General features: G+C 44.8%; 1 protein-coding gene across 1 annotated transcript in view; it reads right to left on the bottom strand.

Moving 5' to 3' along the window:
• The window catches only part of LOC119374283 (protein farnesyltransferase subunit beta), a 42,738-nt gene that overhangs the window by 13,899 nt on the left and 6,714 nt on the right, over window positions 1–22,125 (bottom strand). The window contains exons 6-7 of the mRNA XM_037644361.2: window positions 10,489–10,585; window positions 9,801–9,884 (exon numbers count right to left, since the gene is read on the bottom strand). Coding sequence (XP_037500289.1) covers window positions 9,801–9,884; window positions 10,489–10,585 — 181 coding nt within the window. The remainder of the gene's footprint in view (window positions 1–9,800; window positions 9,885–10,488; window positions 10,586–22,125) is intronic.

The raw sequence follows: 22,125 nt of genomic DNA, 5'->3' as shown, positions 1-22,125 counted from the left end.
CATCGTCCATCCGTCTTTTCACCTACTGGGTGATTCCACGTAAGATCGAACAAACGATGGCTGGTCGACCTCTCAAATTTATTTTGAAATTTTATATATTATTGCCTGATGAGTGGAAAGAAGAGATCCGCAATTTGTTTTGCCGCCAAAAATTTTTTCGAACCACAGGAAATCAATAATGACGAAGAGGTGGAGTGGAGCGCTCATCCGCTCTGCTGTTGTGGCCAACTTTCGTTATGAATTGCACAAAATATATTAAAGTTAGGTAGCTGAAATTTATTTACATAAATATATGCATGTTTTTGCTTCTGCTCAGGTATTTTTAGTTTTTATGTGTAGTGTAGATGTTTTTATAAAAAACCTCAAAAATGGCCCAATCGACAAAATTTTCTTTACTTTGAAGGTCTTTATCTCAAAAATGCCTTGTAGCAGAGGTACGAAAATTCCGCATTACGTTCTTCGTATGCGTATCTACCAAACTGCCAAATCTTGTATTTATATAACTTTTCAGTAAAGAGATATGATCGGGCTAAGTTCAAGAAAACACCGAACAATGCAAACTTCTGACGACAATTAAAAAAAAACCCCATTTTTTAAATTTCTTAAATTTTGTCCACGTATTCTCCTCCACATCAGCTTTCACAATCATTAAAAACATGTTGCATAATGTCGTTGCACTAATAGTTACGGACCCTCCAATGAGACCCTTAGGCAAGGATGGGCAATTCCGACTTCTTGCCCAGCAAGTGTATAAAATGCAGGCAGGATTGAATTTCTTTTTATTAAAAGGTCAGCAGGTACCTAAAAAGGTGTCGCCGGCACTGAAGACGTTAATCTTGAAATTATTTCGTCACTGCAGCGGCCACGAGCGCGGAGCTACCGAGTAGGCGCGCGCGCACCCGAGATGCTCGTTGTAAGAGACGGCGCAGTGAGAGCTCGTTCTCGCGTCCTCAGACCGATTGAGTTCGAAACAGCAACACATCTCGGGTGACTTGAACGCACGTGCACTGGAGCTTCGCTATTCTATCCGCCCTCTGTTCGCATCTCAGCTAGGCGCTGATAACACGGCGGAGATGGAAGCAAGATGAAAACTCTATAAGGGAGCTATGAGCGCTCGCTTTACGCACGCTGCTGCCACAGAAACTGCGCTGCGCCAGTTGCGATCAGTGGAAAGCATGAACGTGGCGCTCCAGTGGCAAAGCAAAATATGGATTGTCAAAGGCAAGAAAAGCAAAACTATCGGTAACCGGATGCGCTTGTCTATATTAGATGTCGGCAGCAGACGGCGTGAACTGGCCGCGCGTTCGGTGCGCTGTTCACACTTCATTCGGCGCGGATAGTTCTTGTGCTTTGCTCTTACTCTACTCCTCCTGTGCGTCTCATGACGAGAAAGTATAGCTCTGAATGAGTCTATTGTGGAGACTACCTTTCGAAGCACAAGAAGCTTAAAGGAGTACTGACACGAATTTTAAAAAATTTCGGATTGTTGCTCTAAATAAAAATACTGGTGTCGAGAAACGTAAAACGACTATTGTGGTGCCTGGGAATGCATCCTATGTATTTTAATTAGCGCCACCTTAAAAAGACACTTTCGGTTTCGATATCGAGGGGGTGGCTTCTCAGTGTCGTTTCATAGCAGTGTGACATCACGGAGATACAGAAATTCGCGACGTACTAGTGGGAAATCCGTCATCTGCTCGTGGTGCAATAGACAACGATGAGTGAATTGTCGTCCAGCGACCCTGACAGTGATTTCTACGATTTAGGCTGCATGCAGGACGCAGAACTCGCGAACTCTGAGGAACTGTCTTGACTCGTCGGGATAATGTCCTTGCAGTGTGGCTGGCTTGCAAATGCTCAGCGACGAATACTTCAAAGTCAAATTAAAATATTTTATACGTGTTCTCCGACTCCAGTGTGTGGACAGCGTGGACACTGCATACCAACGAAGCAAAAAATGTCCCTTTTGCGATGTTTCAAAATCGTGTCAGTACTCCTTTAATTATTGCAACGAAGCCAAAATTTCGCAGAGTTACCGATCTAGACATAAATGCTTTGAAGGAACGTTTAACGCCCGAAAGATCAGTGACTGTCAGTGAGACGGACTACTTGTGCTACGCGTGCTTTTGCTACCACTTCACGGAAGATCTTCACGGAACGCACAGTTTAACGATGACATTCTTATGCCCCCTGAAAAAGAAATCGACGCAATTAACCAGATCACTGCGACTACCGGTGCACGTGCGTTCAAGTCACCCGAGAGGTGTTGCTGTTTCGAACTCAATCGGTCTGAGGACGCGAAAACGAGCTCTCACTGCGCCGTCTCTTACAACGAGCATCTCGGGTGCGCGCGCGCCTACCCGGTTGCTCCGCGCTCGTGGCCGCTGCAGTGACGAAATAATTTCAAAATTGACGTCTTCAGTGCCGGCGACACCTTTTTAGGTACCTGCTGACCTTTTAATAAAAAGAAATTCAATCCTGCCTGCATTTTATACACTTGCTGGGCAAGAAGTCGGAATTGCCCATCCTTGCCTAAGGGTCTCATTGGAGGGTCCGTAACTATTAGTGCAACGACATTATGCAACATGTTTTTAATGATTGTGAAAGCTGATGTGGAGGAGAATACGTGGACAAAATTTAAGAAATTTAAAAAATGGGTTTTTTTTTTAATTGTCGTCAGAAGTTTTCATTGTTCGGTGTTTTCTTGAACTTAGCCCGATCATATCTCTTTACTGAAAAGTTATATAAATACAAGATTTGGCAGTTTGGTAGATACGCATACGAAGAACGTAATGCGAAATTTTTGTACCTCTGCTACAAGGCTTTTTTGAGATAAAGACCTTCAAAGTAAAGAAAATTTTGCCGATTGGGCCATTTTTGAGGTTTTTTATAAAAACATCTACACTACACATAAAAACTAAAAATACCTGAGAAGAAGCAAAAACATGCATATGTTTAGGTAAATAAATTTAAGCTACCTAACTTTAATATATTTTGTGCAATTCATAACGAAAGTTGGCCAAAACAGCAGAGCGGATGAGCGCTCCACTCCACCTCTTCGTCATTATTGATTTCCTGTGGTTCGAAAAAATTTTTGGCGGCAAAACAAATTGCGGATCTCTTCTTTCCACTCATCAGGCAATAATATATAAAATTTCGAAATAAATTTGAGAGGTCGACCAGCCATCGTTTGTTCGATTTTACGTGGAATCACCCTACTACTGTGTTGTGTATCGCAGAATCACCAACAGTACGGATCAAACATTACTGCAGCAAGACCTTAAAGGGGCCCTGCAACACCTTTCTTTGTTATATTGGAATAGTCCCATTATTGACGTATGACTCTTCACGAGCCATATGCCGCAAAAATTTTTCGAATCCGTCAAGTCTAAGTGGTGTTACCAAATTATAGAGATCACGTTCCGCAGCTTTCTCTCTCAACTCAACGCAGCGAGCGCGCGGAAAGCTGCGCGCGGCGTGAGGGGAGGGAGGGAGGGCGGAGTTGCGAGGAGGCGACGTCAGCGCCGGCGGCATTTTTTTTCATTTTTTTCTCTCTGGCGTCTCGGCGCAACCACGTGGTCTGTGCCGCCACTTCCGGTCGGCTTGCGTCGTTCTCGTCGAGCGGAGTCGATCGCGCTGTGTATCGCGCGTGCTTGAAAACTGCGCGTCGGTTTGGTAATGTTGGGTGTGCACCTCGAACGCCGTAGTGTTTTCATCGCTCTGCCAACCATGGAAGCAAACGTGCGCGCTCGTTTGGAACGAATGACAGCTGAGATCGGTTTCGGCCCGTACTCCGATACACCGCCTCGTAAGACGGCACTGGCAGACGACCCCGAAGCGCCGCCATTACCGGACGCCAGCATTGTTATCGGAGACACGCTGCGCCCGTGCCTCGGTCGGTCGTGAGAACGTGCCGACGATGCAGTTCTCAGCTGACGAGGCAACACTCGAACGGCTGCCACTCTCAACGGCAACCGGCGATGGTCAAAAGCACAGAAATATTCACGTTTTCGGCACTGCGCATGGCGAAGAAAACGGAACCACGCAACTACGAGCAGACGAGCTGTCGGTGAGACCGGAAGTGCTAATATTAATGTTTGTTCGGTGTTTTTAACGCGATAACATAATATAAACGTACATATTATCTATCTACTTATTGAACTCAAAATTAACAACGAAAGTAATAATGAGGGTGTTATCGTGATTATAACATCAGCCAATGGTGGAACTGCCGACAATCGCGTCATATTTTGCGGACTAATACATCATTTGTCGAGAGAAGAGGGAGCGATTTTCAGCTGACTTTGAGAATTTATTGTAAATTCCAGGCCGTGCGCATCGCTATAATATTTGGCTGGCGTGTTCTCGGGAGCCTCAACTACCGATCGGCAGCGCTTTTTGAGCATGCTCGAAAAGTCTTGCAGGGCCCCTTTAACATTATCGAGGCATGGTGCTCACGCTGGCTCATGGAACCACATGTTTCAAAAGGCAAACACATGATCATCTCTCACAAAAAATCCAACCTTGTCTTTCAGTATTCATTAAACTCCACGGAGATACTATCTCAAGCAGATTCCTACCACTACCTGGGTGTCCTCATAAACAGCACCTTGACCTGGTCTGGCCACATTGTCAAACATGCAGCAGACTCCCCCAGGACACTTGGATTCTTAAAAAGATCTCTGCGGCCCTCCCCTCCCGCCATCAGGAAACTTGCGTTCGAAACGTTCGTCAGATCTAAACTAGAATTTGCTTCCGCCATTTGGAGCCCTCATCAAGATTACCTCATCAGCTCCCTCGAGGCGGTGCAAAATCGTGCAGCCCGGTTCATATCATCCCAGTACAGTAAACATGCAAGCGTAACTCATATCAAATCGTCTTTTGAGCTAACTCCTCTAGCTGTTCGCAGAAAAACCACACAGATCAGCCTGTCTCACGAACTATATGACAACTTTTCTCACCTGCATGGCACTCTGCTCATTCCTCCAACTCGCACTTCCCGTCGACTGTTCAACTCTAAAAGTGTACAACGTCTTCATGGCTCAACTCAAGCATTTAACAAATCCTTCTTGCCATCAGCCATTGAACATTGGAACAGTCTTGCTGAGTATGTTGTTCAAGAGAGCAACCCAGTAAAATTCAGAGTGTTGCTGTCTTCTTTTTTCAGCTGACCCTCGCACATACCTGTTCTTCAACAAAGCTTCTGCTTTGCAATAAAGTTTTTTTCTTTATTTTTCTTCAACCGTCCGGTATTCATTTGTGTTCGCGTCTTGCAACCAACCGCGTGTAATAGTTAATAGTTCTTACACTTTCATAATTTGCTTTATCTTTGTGTTCAACACTGTGCAATGTATATTTGCTTCACTGTTATTCTTTAAGCACTGCATTTGTGTCATGACATGTCCTTATGATATTTATTTGCTCCCCCCCACCCTTATGTAATGCCTTGTTTAAGGCCTTTAAGGGATAATGATGAAGATTGTTGAGTGAGTTGGTAATGCATTATGTGAAAACTGCGCGAAAAACGTAGACAAAGGAAGAAACGGACGACACAAGCGCATACTAACAACTGAAAGTTTATTGAAAAAACACAGAATATAAAGAGCAAAAGCAACCAAGTGTGCAAGGTTAACCAACAGACAGGAACAGTATGTGCGCATCAAGATACGCAATCTCCGCCTTGTGCAACGCCACAGATGGCCTGGCAGCACAACTATCTCCAGCTTTGAAGATAAAGTATGTTCCTTGTGCCTTGCCAGAACTTTTGTTCCGTGAAAAACTGGCCTGTACTTACAATCACGACATTGCAATGTAGAATTTGTAGAAGGCTGTCCTTTCATCGATAACCTGTGGTCATTCCATCTCTGATTGAGACAGCGGCTGGTCTGCCCAATATAACTGTTTCCACAGGAGAGAGAAACAGAATATACCACACCCTTGCCACATTCTGATAGGCTGTCCCTGTGTTTGACCCCGCACTCAAACCACTTTGGAGATGCTCCCTCCACCTTTCTTTCGACAGCCCTGCAAATCCTGCCCAACTTATTCCTCACGGAAAATACTACGTGTACTCCGTGCTTCGGGTCGACCTTCTTGAGGTGGTGCGACACACCATGCAGGTAGGGGATGCTGACCAGTGCCCTCTTATCCGGCTCACTCGCAGCAGGGGCTGAACCTTTCCGCTCGGACTTCAGGTTGCGCAAAATCTTTTCACAAAGGCAAGCCAGAACAGGCACAGGGAAGTGGGCCTCCCTAAGCCGCCCCACCTGCCTGTTGAAGCTTTCCACAAGAAGGTGTGGGCATCTGTTCTTTAAGGCTGCAGTCAAACAAGAAACAGCCTCCCCGTTTTTCACTAGCTTAGAATGGCTGGATCAAAAATCCAGAATTGGCTTTTCAGAACGTGGTGAATACATCCAGCCAACATGGGAACCACCGAACTGAATGACCAAATCCAGAAACTGCATAGCACCTTCTTTTGGAACCTCAAAAGTGAAGTTTAGACGAGACCCCTTCTCCCTTGAAAAGTTTCAAAGCGTCCACTCTAGCCCCAACACATCGACGGGAATCAACGAGAACAAGGTAATCGTCAGCATATTTAGATGTTCTTCCTGCAATATCCGTTAGGTCTCGTTCGATTTTCCTGTCCACTCTGCTCAAATAAATGTCGCTTAATACCGGGGCAACGCTGGACCCAATACAGACACCAGACTTCTGAGTACAGACATTTTCACCCCAGCCAATCACAGTGGACCGTAAGTACAGTCCAACAATTCCAGAAAAGCCCCAACAGAAATACCACAATTGTCCTGGAATGCTTGCTCGTCATTATCCTTAGCAATGCAGTCCTGCACATAGGAAAGGAGTTTATCGTGCGGCAATGAATAAAATAAGTTCTCAACATCAATGCTAAAACCTGAAAGAGAGGCTCTAACGTCAGTCTCGAAAAACTGGATCACTTCAGAGGAGTTTTTCACACGATACGGGTCCATAATGCACAAAGACGACAGGTGCTTTTACAGAAACCCCGAGACGTGACGCTGCCAATTCCCACGTTCACTCACAATCAGCGGTGAGTCTACTGAACGATTTGAATCTGCGAAAAGTTCTTGCTTCCGTAAAGAATGAAAAGTGTTCCCTGCTTCATGTGTTCTTCACCGCGAAGACCCACAAGATTGGTGTGCCATTTCGTCTAATTGTGAGTGAACGTGGGAATTGGCAGCGTCACGTCTCGGGGTTTCTGTAAAAGCACCTGTCGTCTTTGTGCATTATGGACCCGTATCGTGTGAAAAACTCTTCTGAAGTGATCCAGTTTTTCGAGACTGACGTTAGAGCCTCTCTTTCAGGTTTTAGCATTGATGTTGAGAACTTATTTTATTCATTGCCGCACGATAAACTCCTTTCCTATGTGCAGGACTGCATTGCTAAGGATAATGACGAGCAAGCATTCCAGGACAATTGTGGTATTTCTGTTGGGGCTTTTCTGGAATTGTTGGACTGTACTTACGGTCCACTGTGATTGGCTGGGGTGAAAATGTCTGTACTCAGAAGTCTGGTGTCTGTATTGGGTCCAGCGTTGCCCCGGTATTAAGCGACATTTATTTGAGCAGAGTGGACAGGAAAATCGAACGAGACCTAACGGATATTGCAGGAAGAACATTTAAATATGCCGACGATTACCTTGTTCTCGTTGATTCCCGTCGATGTGTTGGGGCTAGAGTGGACGCTTTGAAACAAGGGAGAAGGGGTCTCGTCTAAACTTCACTTTTGAGGTTCCAAAAGAAGGTGCTATGCAGTTTCTGGATTTGGTCATTCAGTTCGGTGGTTCCCATGTTGGCTGGATGTATTCACCACGTTCTGAAAAGCCAATTCTGGATTTTTGATCCAGCCATTCTAAGCTAGTGAAAAACGGGGAGGCTGTTTCTTGTTTGACTGCAGCCTTAAAGAACAGATGCCCACACCTTCTTGTGGAAAGCTTCAACAGGCAGGTGGGGCGGCTTAGGGAGGCCCACTTCCCTGTGCCTGTTCTGGCTCGCCTTTGTGAAAAGATTTTGCGCAACCTGAAGTCCGAGCGGAAAGGTTCAGCCCCTGCTGCGAGTGAGCCGGATAAGAGGGCACTGGTCAGCATCCCCTACCTGCATGGTGTGTCGCACCACCTCAAGAAGGTCGACCCGAAGCACGGAGTACACGTAGTATTTTCCGTGAGGAATAAGTTGGGCAGGATTTGCAGGGCTGTCGAAAGAAAGGTGGAGGGAGCATCTCCAAAGTGGTTTGAGTGCGGGGTCAAACACAGGGACAGCCTATCAGAATGTGGCAAGGGTGTGGTATATTCTGTTTCTCTTTCCTGTGGAAACAGTTATATTGGGCAGACCAGCCGCTGTCTCAATCAGAGATTGAATGACCACAGGTTATCGATGAAAGGACAGCCTTCTACAAATATGTCATTACACTGTCGTGATTGTAAGTGCAGGTCAGTTTTTCGCGGAACAAAAGTTCTGGCATGGCACAAGGAACGTACTATACGTGAGATCGTCGAAGCTTACTTTATCTTCAAAGCTGAAGATAGTTGTGTTGCCAGGCCATCTGTGGTGTTGCACGAGGCGGAGATTGCATCTCTTGATGCGCACATGTAGTTCCTGTCTGCTGGTTAATCTTGCACACGTGGTTGCTTTTGCTCTTTATATTCTGTGTTTTTTCAATAAACTTTCAGTTGTTAGTATGCGCTTGTGTCGTCAGTTTCTTCCTTTGTCTACGTTTTTCGCACAGTTTTCACATAATCCCTTACTTGATATGACACGGCACTCAGCATGACAGAGAGAGAGATAGCGGATTGCAGAACAATAGAATTGTAATAAAAGCGACCTTTACACACATGCATTCTGTATGCAAATGCATGCTAAAATAAATACAAGATAGTTACCTCAAAGCAACATAATCCATAATGAAGGGGAGTAACACAGAAAAAAAGCGGACCAAATAAAAAAGGATTAAAGAACTAAAATATTTTGGCTTCCACACAGAAGCCAAAATATTCATACGGCTCAACATCGGGGTATCTAGCATTCGTTGGTGGTGGTGTCTCACCCTTTTATTATGCCTCCTCCAGACGACACGAGTGATTGTTTACATTAACGTGGTTTTAGTTAACGATGAGTTATTTCAATATTCTTCTGACACTGCAAGTGAGAACATTCAACATCATGCTTTCTGCTTCCGCAACACCAAATCCGTAAAAATCATCCTGACTTGGTTGACAAATGGCAAAAATTCTAACTACGGTAAATGACCCAACAATGGCTCAGTGACAAACTCGCTACAGGATATCATTAAATTTTGCGGTATTATGTGCTATCACCACAACATGATTACGAGGCAAGTAGTGTGGGACTCTGGATTAATTTCTAGAATTGCCACGCCACAAAGGACAAGAGGTGACATGCCCCTAGCTTTGACGACCTTGTCTGTCATCTTTTGCTGTGTCGCAATTGTAGCAATTAATCGAGCACAATCAAATCCAGCAACATGTTTTACTGAACTGCGGGTTAATCTTTGCCAGCTGGGGTTCCTCAAGGTGCACCTAAATCCAATTACTATGCATGGATTTTTCTACATTTTGCGCCCACTGAAATGCGGGCCTCCTGTCAGGAATCAAACACGCGGCGTTGTGCTTGGCACTGCAACACCATACGTGCCAAGCCATGAAATGGTGCGTCCGTCACATTAGAAGAACACTATGGTGGTGGAGTATGAGATGAAGTCAAAGCAAGAGAAACATTTATAAGTCAGTGTTTAATGACGCTTACCTGACGTCAGCCTCTCCTCCTTCGTGCATGATGAAGGAACCGTCAGGCTGCTTCATCCGCCTCAGAAAGCTGTACAGTGTTTTCCTGCGGGCAAAGCACACACCTTGGAAGTCGCACACACAATAGCGGCTGATACGCTCGGCAATCACATCTGTTTCCACACATGCTGCGTCGTGTACTGCTTGAAACAAACGTGGTCAGCAGGATCACTACTGTCGAAGGATCATTTTTGAGAATGCAATCATTTTCATGACACTTTGTGTGCATAATCTACAGACGCCTGTTTACAGACATAGGCCAAGAGCAGCTTCTGGTTTTCGCCACTGGCTTAATCCCGTACCTTCAGCGAAAAAAAAAAAACACCCTGGTGAGTAGCATGAATACAGTAAAACTGAGGCCCTTTGATTTTTTTTCAACTCTTCTCTCTTTTTTCATCCAAATACTTCAAATAAATGTCACTCTAAGCTACATAAAAGATTGCGAGAGTTGCTCTTGAATTATTACATGGTTTTCTTTTATCTAAAAACCTATAAAGTGACTTTCTGCACTCTGAAACAACTTAGAAACACACTTTCAGTTTAGGAGCAGTAGAGCGATGAATGAAGTGATGGTAAGTTTCTTTGGGTTGAATGCTTCCTGCTATCATCGCAATCTCAAAACCGTCATTAGCACGTCACGTGCTGCTTACCTATTAATGACCTTGTAGGCCTCCTCAGTGCCCAGTATGCTGAGTGCGTTGACCGCAGCGTACGTTGGTGCAAGATGGGCCTGCTGACCGGGACCACCTGAACGAAGAATGAGGCACAAAGCGTTACTGATTAAAGACTGATGATAATGGTGGTCTTTTCTTTTTAAGATACTGATATTTATTTCTTGGGTTACAAACTGCAGCAAGAACCAATCAATGGCAAAGTCTGACAATGTTCTTTGCCCCGAATGCAGATTGGCATTGCTAGCTCAGGGCAGCCAAATGCAATAGCTGAGAGTATGTTGCACCAGTGGCACTTTGTACGCAGGAACCACAGAGCGGTGTGATAGAAGAGAAAAAAATAGAGTGTAAGAAACAGTAAAAAATACAAGAGAACGTATCTGAAACAGGTACAGTGCAGAATACATGTTTATGAAGCCATGAAGACATTTTAAGAGTTAAGCAAACGAAAAAACTCAAACAGCAAGTTTCTCATAGCATACTCAAATATAATGTCATTCTCAATTAGAAATTCACTTAATATACTTTTATGAACACTTATAGAGGAATTGAACAAATTTGTAAAAATCGGGAATGTAGACACTTGGAACACACATTTTATGAGGGCAGTGCCTCAGGTTACTGTGACAAAAAGATAGGATCTATAAGTGTCTCACTCAAGCCTTCCATCACTTTTCAATTTCAAGCGAAAAATTATCAGCATAGCACAGGGAGATTTATAAGACTACTTTTGTTCCCTTAGATGCACTAACAACAGCAATTGACAGAACAAGCCAATTTCAAAGGCATTAGGTTGGCTTTTTACAGCAAAGCTATATACCTGAACCCCGGAATGGTTTCGTCTCCCTGGACTAAAAACGAAACGTCAGGCCCCTAAACCACCAACAGACGATCGTGCTCGCTCTTCTGCTAGCAGATGCACATGCTCCTTGTGTTTTCACCTCGGACATTGAGGAAGGGCATTCGGAGAGGTGGACAGATGAGCCGACGAATGTGTTCACTGTAGAGTTGCGCACAACTGCAACGCCACAATGAAGTTTCAACCTCTGGGTCGTTTAGGGGCCCTTCAACAATTGCAGGCAAACGGCATATCTTTCTTTGTAATCAGGCATACAGCATAGAGCTCAGTATTCCTCTCAATATAAAGAAAACCACAAAACAAGCATCAAAAATGCTAGATAATAAGTAGGGCTCCGTGTTTTCGGTTTTATCCGAAAAAATCTGATGAACATACGGCGGTAAAATTTTTGCCAATTCCGATTTATCCGATAAACTCACATTTCAAGGGCCAATATGACCTGGTTTTGTTCTTCATCGAAAGAGCAAGTTCTAAGCGCTCATTGATACATCTTCTGGTTTGACCAATTTAAAGTTTACCGTGCGTAGCTGTATTAGGCGACGTAGCTGTACTGTGCTCCGACTCAGCTTCCTACGTACAGAAGCTTCACAAGGACTTGCAACTCTCCAACCTCGAATTCAAGGCGCTTCACTTCAAAGATCCGTGCCACGTACTCAACAACGCTCTGGAAGATGGAATCAGGACAAGCTCATTTAACGTAGTTCACGATTTCATTGTCCACTTTCCTGCCCTGTTGAAGTGGTCACGGGAGGTGCGCCGTAAGTTCAGTCTTGTGTGCTTGGCCATGGGCATGTCCATCAAGTCGCTGAAAATCGTATGTCCATCGAGGTGGTTCTCTTTTTACGAAGCTCTAGAACATATTTTGGACTACTGGCGCACTATTTTGTCTTCCTTGAGAAGCAACGAAGCCAAGGGAACGAAGTGCGAGAAGCTCAAGAGTCTTATTTCATTGCCTGAAGCTGTGCACAACTTGCTCGTTAAGATGAGGTTTCTGAAGACCAATTCGTGTACCGTGCTATCAATCATTAAGGAACTTGAGGCAGAGAGTACCCTGGTACACCAAGTTTATGCCGTACTGGGGGTTCGTTTGCATGCACTCATCAGTCAATGGCGTGATCCAACTGAGGTCTCCGCATCAGATGTCACAAGTCTGTTGGACCTCCTTGACGAGACTGACCACTTAACGACTGCTGCAGACTTTCACGGATACTACGCTGCTGTCGCCAAAAAGTGGAGACAGACATCTGAGAGGAACCTGTGCGATCAACTCCAGCACACCAAAGAATCGTTTTGGTACTGTGTTCAAATTGTGATTCCAAATATAAAGCATGACCTGCCATGCGGGTTCAAAACCTATGTGCCTTTTTTTCAATTAGTGCTTCTTGAAACTGACGACATGAGCCAGCACCTGAGTGATTTTGTAAACTATCAGTGCTATGCGCGCTGCATGTTCTGCCGCTTCCCGTTTCTAGCGCTAACGCTGAAAGGGCATTTTCAAAGCTGAGAGTCATCAATCGGAAGGAGCGCGCTTCGATCACTGACAGAACTTCGCAAAGTATGCTTGCGTTTTACAATAAGCTGTAAGCATATGGTTGTTATACGCACAAATACAGGTGTTTTGTGTTCAAGTATTTCGCTTGTGTGTATATGTTTTTGTGCATTCAAACTTTCTAGACAAAAAATGTGCTTCGTGTGTTTTGATGTTCTAGTACTCAGATATGAATTGATCTAAGAATTTGGGGTTTTGAGAATAATGCAAAACTCCGAATTTCGGAGAATTGGGGATTTACGAGAAATAAACTCAGATAAACGCCGAATATCTGCCAAAAATATAAACTCTTATAAACACCCGCAGATTTTCAAGAAAAATAAACACCGAAAACATGGAGCCCCAATGATAAGATGCCTGTGAACAATGGGAACACCCTTCCATGCATTCCCGGTAAAGAATAAGTTAATGACGTTGAACAGCTCTTCCTTCTCCCCACGTGTTTACTGCTTTCGTTAGAAAACGAAGACCCATCTAGCAACTCATTCAGCTCATGCTAAGACTGCCATGAGTAGACCATGGAAATTAAAGACACCAGAAGAACAGCATGAACACAATGCTCGATGAAAGGAACAAATTCATCTGGCTGAAAATGGTCGTGGAACCAATCATGGTCTACTACAAGGACCACAAAGTGGTTATCACTACGATTACTTTAAAGTAATAATAAAACATACCCCCCCCCATCAGTATGTGTGGTGTTTGATACAGCTTCACTGGGCACTCACGTTCGCAGGACGGGATGGCGGCCAATTTTTAGCACAGCCCAATGCCCGAAACATGGTTGCAGTGCATGTTTCCTAACGAGAGGAGGGGCTATTCCTGTTGTGCCATTTTGACAGCTTGACTGTGAGACTACCCGTCATTGAGACAGCAGTTTAAGTGTTAAACAAACGTTATTCACTAAATGAAAAGCAAATCTATACATTACATACATAAACACTGCTCTAACGGCACATACATGCACCATGCCATAAATAATATTAGACTGGCATTACACATTGCACGAAAATTAGCTTGTTTTCATGAAAAAGGTTTGTTGCAGTACCTTTTAAATGCGAAGCATTTCTTAGCGAACTTCTGCGACTTTGAGCGTATCTATCTATCTATCTATCTATCTAGCCGCCTACGACTTTGTGCTCTCCTGGCCGTTTCGTTAATCGGATGTATACCAAAATTGGTGTCTCATAACATGACCTTATTACGAACATAAATGACAGGTCATAACATGAAAATCATGACACGCATGTCATGAACAGCATGATTTACATTCCACGGCCTTTGGGCTCCCTGGCCGTTCCGTTAATCGGATGTGTACCAAAATTGGTGTGTCATAACATGGCCTTATCACGAACATAAATGACAGGTCATATCATGAAAATCATGACACGCATGTCATGACCAGCATGATTTACATTCCACACCCTTTGGGCTCCCTGGCCGTTCCGTTAATCGGATGTGTACCAAAATTGGTCTGTCATAACATGGCCTTATCACGAACATAAATGACAGGTCATATCATGAAAATCATGACACGCATGTCATGAACAGCATGATTTACATTCCACGGCCTTTGGGCTCTTGCGGCCGTTCCGTTAATTTCATATATACCAAAATTGGTACGGCGTGACAAGAGTTCATGACAAACATAATGACAGGTCCTAACATGCAAATCACGACGCGCATGTCATGTGCAGCATGATTTACATGACATGGTCTTGGGGCGCTCGTGGCTGTTTAAATGAAGGGATACATACGAAAACTGGTATGACGAGACATTTCTGTATGACCAACATAACTGACACGTGGTAACATGAAAATCATGATATGCATGTCATGTATGACATGATTTACATGCCACACTCATGGCGCACTCGCAGCCGTTTCGCTAGATTGATATACACCAAAATTCGTACTTTGCGATGTGACTTTATGAAGAACATGAATAACAGGTGGTAGCATGAAAACCATGACATCCATGACATGTATGTCATGATTTACATGCCACGCTCATGGTGCATTCGCGTCCGTTTCGCTTGCGTGATATACACCAAAATTGGTGTTACGCGACACGACAGTATGACGAACGTAAGTGAGACGTGGTAGCATGGAAATCATGACATGCAAGTCATGTACGACCTGATTTACATGAAACGCTCATGATGCGCTAGCGGCAATTTCAGTAGATTGACATACACCAAAATTTGTATTGCACGACGCGACTGCATGACGAACGTAACTGAGAGGTGGTAACATGGAAATCATGACATGCAGGTTATGTGTGTCATGATTTACATGCCGCGCTCATTGTGCATTCCCGGCCGTTTCGCTAGCTTGGTATACACCAAAATTGGTATTGCGCGACGCCACTGTATGATGAACGTAAGTGAAAGGTGGTAACATGATAATCATGACATGCATGAAACGTACGACATGATTTACATGCCATGCTCATGGCGCACTCGTGGCCGTTTCGCTAGATTGATATGCACCAAAATTGGTATTGCGCGATGTGACTGTATGAAGAACATAAATAACAGGTGGTAACATGACAACTATGACATGCATGCCATGTATGTCATGACTTACATGCCACGCTCATGGTGCATTCGCGGACGTTTCGACAGCTTGATATACACCAAAACTGGCATTGCGCGATGAGACTGTATGATGAACATTACTGACAGGTGGTAACATGAAAAACCATAATATTCATGTCACGTATGGCATGATTTACATGCTCTACTCATAATGAACTCGCGGCCATTTCGCTCCATTGATATACACCAAAATTGGTATTGCGCGATGTGACTGTATGACGAACATAAATGAGAGGTCTTAACATGCGAATCATGTTATGCATGTCATGTACGGTATGATTTACATGCCACTGTGATGGTGCGCTTCCGGCCGTTTTGTTAACGAGATGTATACCAAAATTGGTATGGCATGACACGAGTGCGTGATGAACATAAACGGTAGGTCATGCATTTATATACCAGAATATGCGTTTCATTGGCATGGTGTACTCTAGACTGTGCATGCATGCGTGCATGGCAAACATGCGATATATGGTGGACTAGATGCCATGGCATCAATGATTTCATTTGGCTCAAAGACAAACAAGGCGATATGTGCAGCTCTTTGCTGACTGCTTCGCATTACATCGATTCCCACAGTGCGTGGGATCTGCCGAATTTTTTTTTTTTTATGGAATTATAAATTTGCAAGCCTAATGCTTCAACATTTTAGAATTTCCTGATTTCTCAAAATTTCGCTCAACAAAAAGAAGAAAAGGGAACAATGTCTCTTGTTTCAATAAATCACAGGAATATAAACTGTTCTTTCAAGTAGGGGTGTGCGAATATTCGAGTTTCGAATTCGAGTTTCGAATTGCGCGATGAGACTGTATGATGAACATTACTGACAGGTGGTAACATGAAAAACCATAATATTCATGTCACGTATGGCATGATTTACATGCTCTACTCATAATGAACTCGCGGCCATTTCGCTCCATTGATATACACCAAAATTGGTATTGCGCGATGTGACTGTATGACGAACATAAATGAGAGGTCTTAACATGCGAATCATGTTATGCATGTCATGTACGGTATGATTTACATGCCACTGTGATGGTGCGCTTCCGGCCGTTTTGTTAACGAGATGTATACCAAAATTGGTATGGCATGACACGAGTGCGTGATGAACATAAACGGTAGGTCATGCATTTATATACCAGAATATGCGTTTCATTGGCATGGTGTACTCTAGACTGTGCATGCATGCGTGCATGGCAAACATGCGATATATGGTGGACTAGATGCCATGGCATCAATGATTTCATTTGGCTCAAAGACAAACAAGGCGATATGTGCAGCTCTTTGCTGACTGCTTCGCATTACATCGATTCCCACAGTGCGTGGGATCTGCCGAATTTTTTTTTTTTTTATGGAATTATAAATTTGCAAGCCTAATGCTTCAACATTTTAGAATTTCCTGATTTCTCAAAATTTCGCTCAACAAAAAGAAGAAAAGGGAACAATGTCTCTTGTTTCAATAAATCACAGGAATATAAACTGTTCTTTCAAGTAGGGGTGTGCGAATATTCGAGTTTCGAATTCGAACCGAATAATACCTCATCGAATAATTCGATTCGACTTTCAAATAGCTAGTATTCGAAGTTTCGAATAATTCGACAAGACAAATATCTCAAACGTGACGGAGGACAATGGTGCAATTTGGTTAGGGAGGGGTGGTTAAAGTAACACTGACGTCGTTACAGTAAATCTTTTGTTAAAACTTTCACCGATATCCTAGTTCAAAAGTGAGCGCACGTTGATTTTAAAGGAGATTATGTCGTGTTCACACGTAAAAAAAAAAACACACACACAAGAAAACCGTCAAGCCCTTCAGAACTTTGCTTCCGAAACGAGGGCACGAACTTTTTGCGTAGTTCGGTCGCATACCCCTCCCCCCGCCTCAAGCACCTTCAAACGTCCCTATAAAAACTATTGGGAGACAAAAGATACGCCACACGCCATCGTTGTTCGTTTACGAAAGACTGATGTTTATTACGATGAGAATGCGAGTGGTAAGAGTTCCGATTTCATGGTTGCCAGAGGACCATAGAAAACAAGCTGGTGTTAGGAGATTTTACATACTCCCCCCCAATGAGCCTTAGCTCATTCACGTAAAGATTCCAGAGGATACAAAAGTTGCACTGGTCTTCGGATCACAGTCCCACTTGGTAGGCGCACCATACAGGCCCTGATCCGCCCGTCACGTCCGATTAACACTTCGGCGACCACTCCCATCTTCCATAGTTGCCGTGGCAATAGATGCTCGTAGACAAGCACCGCCGTGCCTTCTTTGATGGCGTTCGACGAGGTCGGTACGTAGAAATGTGCGCTACGCAGACTGTTCAGGTATTCCTTCTGCCATCTTCGCCAGAATTGATCTGTTATTCTTTGTTGGTATTTCCAACTCCTTTCAAGATTGTTCGGCCGTGGCGTAGCATCTTCGGAAGTCGATGTGGGCAGTGACGTCAGACGCTTGCCAACAAGAAAATCAGAAGGGGTCAGAGGTTCTACTTCGGTGGCCTCTGCAGAGACATATGTCAGAGGCCTAGAATTGATGACTGCTTCAATTTCGGTGAGGATCGTCGCAAGTTCCTCAAAAGTGCAGTAACTGTTTCCCAAAACTTTCTTGAGAGAGGACTTTACAGATCGTACCAATCTTTCCCAAAAGCCGCCCCACCACGGGGCTCTTTCGGCGATGAAGTTCCACTGGATGCAATGCTCAGCAAAATAATTTTGGTGTTCTTTCCCACGTATGGTTTTCCACAAACTTCGTAGGTCACGTGACGCTCGTTGAAAGGTTTTTGCGTTGTCTGAGAAAATAACTCGACACACTCCTCTTCTTGCCACAAATCTTCTGAACGCCTTGAGAAAGCTGTCGATTGACATGTCTGTTACCAATTCAAGGTGTATCGCTCTTGTGACCGCACATGTAAAGAGGAGAATGTAAGATTTCTTGTTTCTGCCCTGATCTTTTGTGTAGAGCGGGCCAGCAAAATCTATGCCTGTCACCTCGAAAGGCAACGCCTTTGTTACTCTCTCAGGAGGCAAAGGAGCCGCTACTTCAGTGGCGGCTCTGCAGTTGAAGCGGTCACAGGTCACGCATCTTTTCAGCGTCCTTTTTACTACCTGCCTGCCCTTCATTATCCAGAACTGTTCTCTTAGTTCTGTAAGCGTTTCAAGAGGCCCAGCATGTAAAAGGCGCCTGTGCGTTCCTTCAATTAATAGGTCAATATAAGGATGATTCGGCGGGAGCACAATCAGATGCCTGGTGTCGTAAGGCATCTCGGCATTTCTTAGACGTCCCCCAACTCTCAGTACTCCGTGACTGTCTAGGAATACATTCAGATCACGTAATGGTGAGCCCTTCGGTATTCTTGCTGAGTGAAAAATGCACTGGAGTTCCTCGGGAAAAGCCTCACGTTGCACCTCTCTGATTAGACATATCTGAGCTTTGTTTATTTGTTCGGCGGTCAGAAATCCCTGCTCTTTCTCGCGGGGATACCTAGAGTTGTGCACAAATCGCTGCATCCATGCGACAACTCTGATCAGTTTAGTCAAGGAACTAAATTGCTTAAAAGGCAAGGCTGATTTTTCCACTGACTGCGCAACAGTGTGAACGTGAACTGGCTTTCTTTCATCTTCCGCAGTTATGTCTTCACAGACGTTTTCGCTGCGTGGCCACTCAGCAGAGGGCTGGGACAGCCATGAAGGTCCGTGCCACCAAACTGTAGTTGTTTTGAGCACTTCAGGCGAAACTCCTCGTGTTAAGAGGTCAGCTGCATTCTCTGCACCTGGGCAGTGGTTCCATTGGTCTGGATCTGTGAGCCGTTGGATCTCCATCACTCTGTTAGCCACGAAGGGTTTCCACTGCTTCGCAGAGCCCCGGACCCAGTGAAGTGCGATGGTTGAATCCGTCCACAGAAACCACTCTTCCACTTGTAGTGTAAATGATCGGGCCAGGTAGTCTTTCAGTCGGGCACCCATTAGCATACCCATCAATTCAAGTCTTGGAAGGGAAAGCTTCTTTAGTGGGGCTACTCTCGATTTTGACAAGATCAAATTTGCATTTGGAATGCCCAGTCGACAAACCCGCAAGTATGCAACCGCTCCGTATGCCTTGGGGCTGGCATCAGTGAATATATGAATCTCTACTTTGTCATATTCAGCACTGACACAACATCTTGGAACGGTTACCGCAGTTAAATGATACAGTGCAGTGTGCCATTGCGTCCACACTGCTTGCACCTCTTCGGGCAATGGTGCATCCCAGCCAACGCCTAGTTCCCAAAGTTCTTGGAACATCAATTTGGCAGTCACAGTGACTGGAGAAAGCAGACCTAAGGGATCGAAAATACGCGCTGATGCTTGAAGAATGAATCTTTTGGTGTTGCAGTTTCGGTCAAGGAAATCTAAGATAGGCTCTATAGAAAAGGCAAGGTGGTCCTTTTCTTTATCCCATACAAGTCCTAACACACGCGTAGTACTGCTTGTGGGGCACTGCACTGTGTTCGTGGGACATCCAGTTCCTTCATTCTGAAATATCTCCTGCAACCTTTTGGAATTTGAGTTCCACTTTCGAAGAGACATGCTTGCCCCCTTCATTATGCCCAGTGCTTCTCGATAGAATTCTTCAGCTGCTTCTTCCGTGTCGGCACCTGAAATGAGGTCGTCGACGTAGAAGCTCTCGGCCAGTGTTCATGCTGTGCCCGAACAGTTGTCCATCATACCGAGATGGTGACGTATCGTGGCAGCAAGCAAAAATGGGCTACTGGTCACTCCGAAAGGGACTCGTGTCATCCTCCAGACTTCAAGTGGCGGATTCGGTTTTTTCTTAGTGGGCACTTCTCCATACCAGAGGAAGCGTACGGCATCTCTATCTTCCTTTCTCAGTGATATTTGTAAAAACGCCTTTTCGATATCAGCACTGAGTCCGATGCGGTGCGTTCTGAAATTGAGCATGACCTTTAAGATATCTGGGTTTAAGTTCGGTCCTGAATCCAGTGCTTCATTGAGTGACACGCACCCGGTATCGCTCGACGACGCATCAAAGACCACTCTGACGCTAGTTGAAAGGCTAGCAGGGCGCAACACAGCTCGGTGGGGCATGTAATACAATCTGTTCTCAATGCTTACTGCGTCTTTCGGGAGCCGCTCGGCGAATCCTTGTTCAAGGTACTGACGTATGGCCTCGTCGTACTTCGTCAGCATTGCCTCATCTTTCAACAGTTTCTGTGTGAGGCTGGCCAAACGTTTCTTTGCAACTCCCTCGTTGTCAGCAAGACGAAAATCCACGGGCTTCCATGGAAGAGCTACTTCGTATCTTCCATTGGTGAACTTAATGGATGACTCAAAAGCCTTATGAACTTCTTCGTGCTCCTGATTATGTGGAACTTGGTCCACAATACCCATGCTTTCGAGATCCCAGAAAGATTTGAGCTGAGTCGTCAATGCACATTTGTTTTCCGCTACAACGGCTCGAAGGACAGCTACCGTTGCACTGGTGTTGCGGTACGGCACTTTGCCCTGCAGTGTCCACCCGACGTGTGTTTTAATTGCAACTAGGCCACCCTGAAGCTTCTGCACTTCGCCGGTCACTAGACTCCAATAGTAGTCAGCGCCAATCAGTATACCAATGCCATTTTGCTTTAATTGTGCAGGCGGCAAGGTAACGTCAGCTAGGTCAGCCACTTTCATTTCGACCTCTTTCATCACCTTCTCGGGCACAAGAAGCTCGTCAGAACAGATCTCAGGTATCTCCAAGGCCTCGAGACAGTGTTCTTTTCTGTCATACTGACTCCTCAACCAAAGCCGTACTTGCTTGCGCCTTTTCTTAATGGCACTGTCTGCTCCTCCAAAGGGAAAAATGGTAATGTCTTCCTCACCAAGTACTTCCAAATTCAGCTGACGTGACAGTTCTTCTGTCACAAATGTTCTCTGACTTCCGCCATCAAATAGTGCACGGGTGAGCAGTCTTCGCTGGGTACCCTTTGCCCATATTTGAGCTGTCTGGAGCAGTACAGTTGTCGTTTTGTCATCTTTGCTACCTGTCGCAGAGTGCAATTCGGTTGCTGTGTTAGCAGCAGGCTTCCACGCAGGATTGCACATTTGAGTAAGGTGCCTCTTACTGCATATTTTACACTTTACTCCTTTGTTGCGACATTCTCGCGATGTGTGCCCTTTAATAGAACAGCGGAAGCATCTGCCAGCTTTGAGGAGTGCCCCTTTTCTTTCTTCGAGAGAAAGCGGCGTCTGGCATTCCTTCGTCACGTGATCCTTAGCGGCACAAAACGCACAAGGCTCTTTCTGTTTGGAATCACTAGCTGTTAAGAGTGAAGCTGCTGACGCCCTCGGAGCTCTGGACCTTTCATTATCAAAACGTGGTTTTGTATTACTGCCTTTGCCTTCTCTCTGCCCAAATTGCAACGCCTTTTCCCGGCTCTCCACTTCGTTTTTGAGAAAACATTGCAAACTCGCAATGCACAAGCTATCCTCTTTTTCCTCTGCAGAGCAATGTTTGTGATATTCTACCACTAGTTCGCCTGGCAGCATTCGCAGAAGTGCGGAGGCGAGCATTGCTCCGTAGCTGCCTGTCTGAACTCCAAGTGCCGTGAGAGCGGCTATAT

This window comes from Rhipicephalus sanguineus, chromosome 11, assembly GCF_013339695.2.
Source record: "Rhipicephalus sanguineus isolate Rsan-2018 chromosome 11, BIME_Rsan_1.4, whole genome shotgun sequence".
Classification (NCBI taxonomy): domain Eukaryota; kingdom Metazoa; phylum Arthropoda; class Arachnida; order Ixodida; family Ixodidae; genus Rhipicephalus; species Rhipicephalus sanguineus.
Note: the sequence above shows the minus strand (reverse complement) of the source record. Positions and strands in the feature narration are given on the sequence as shown.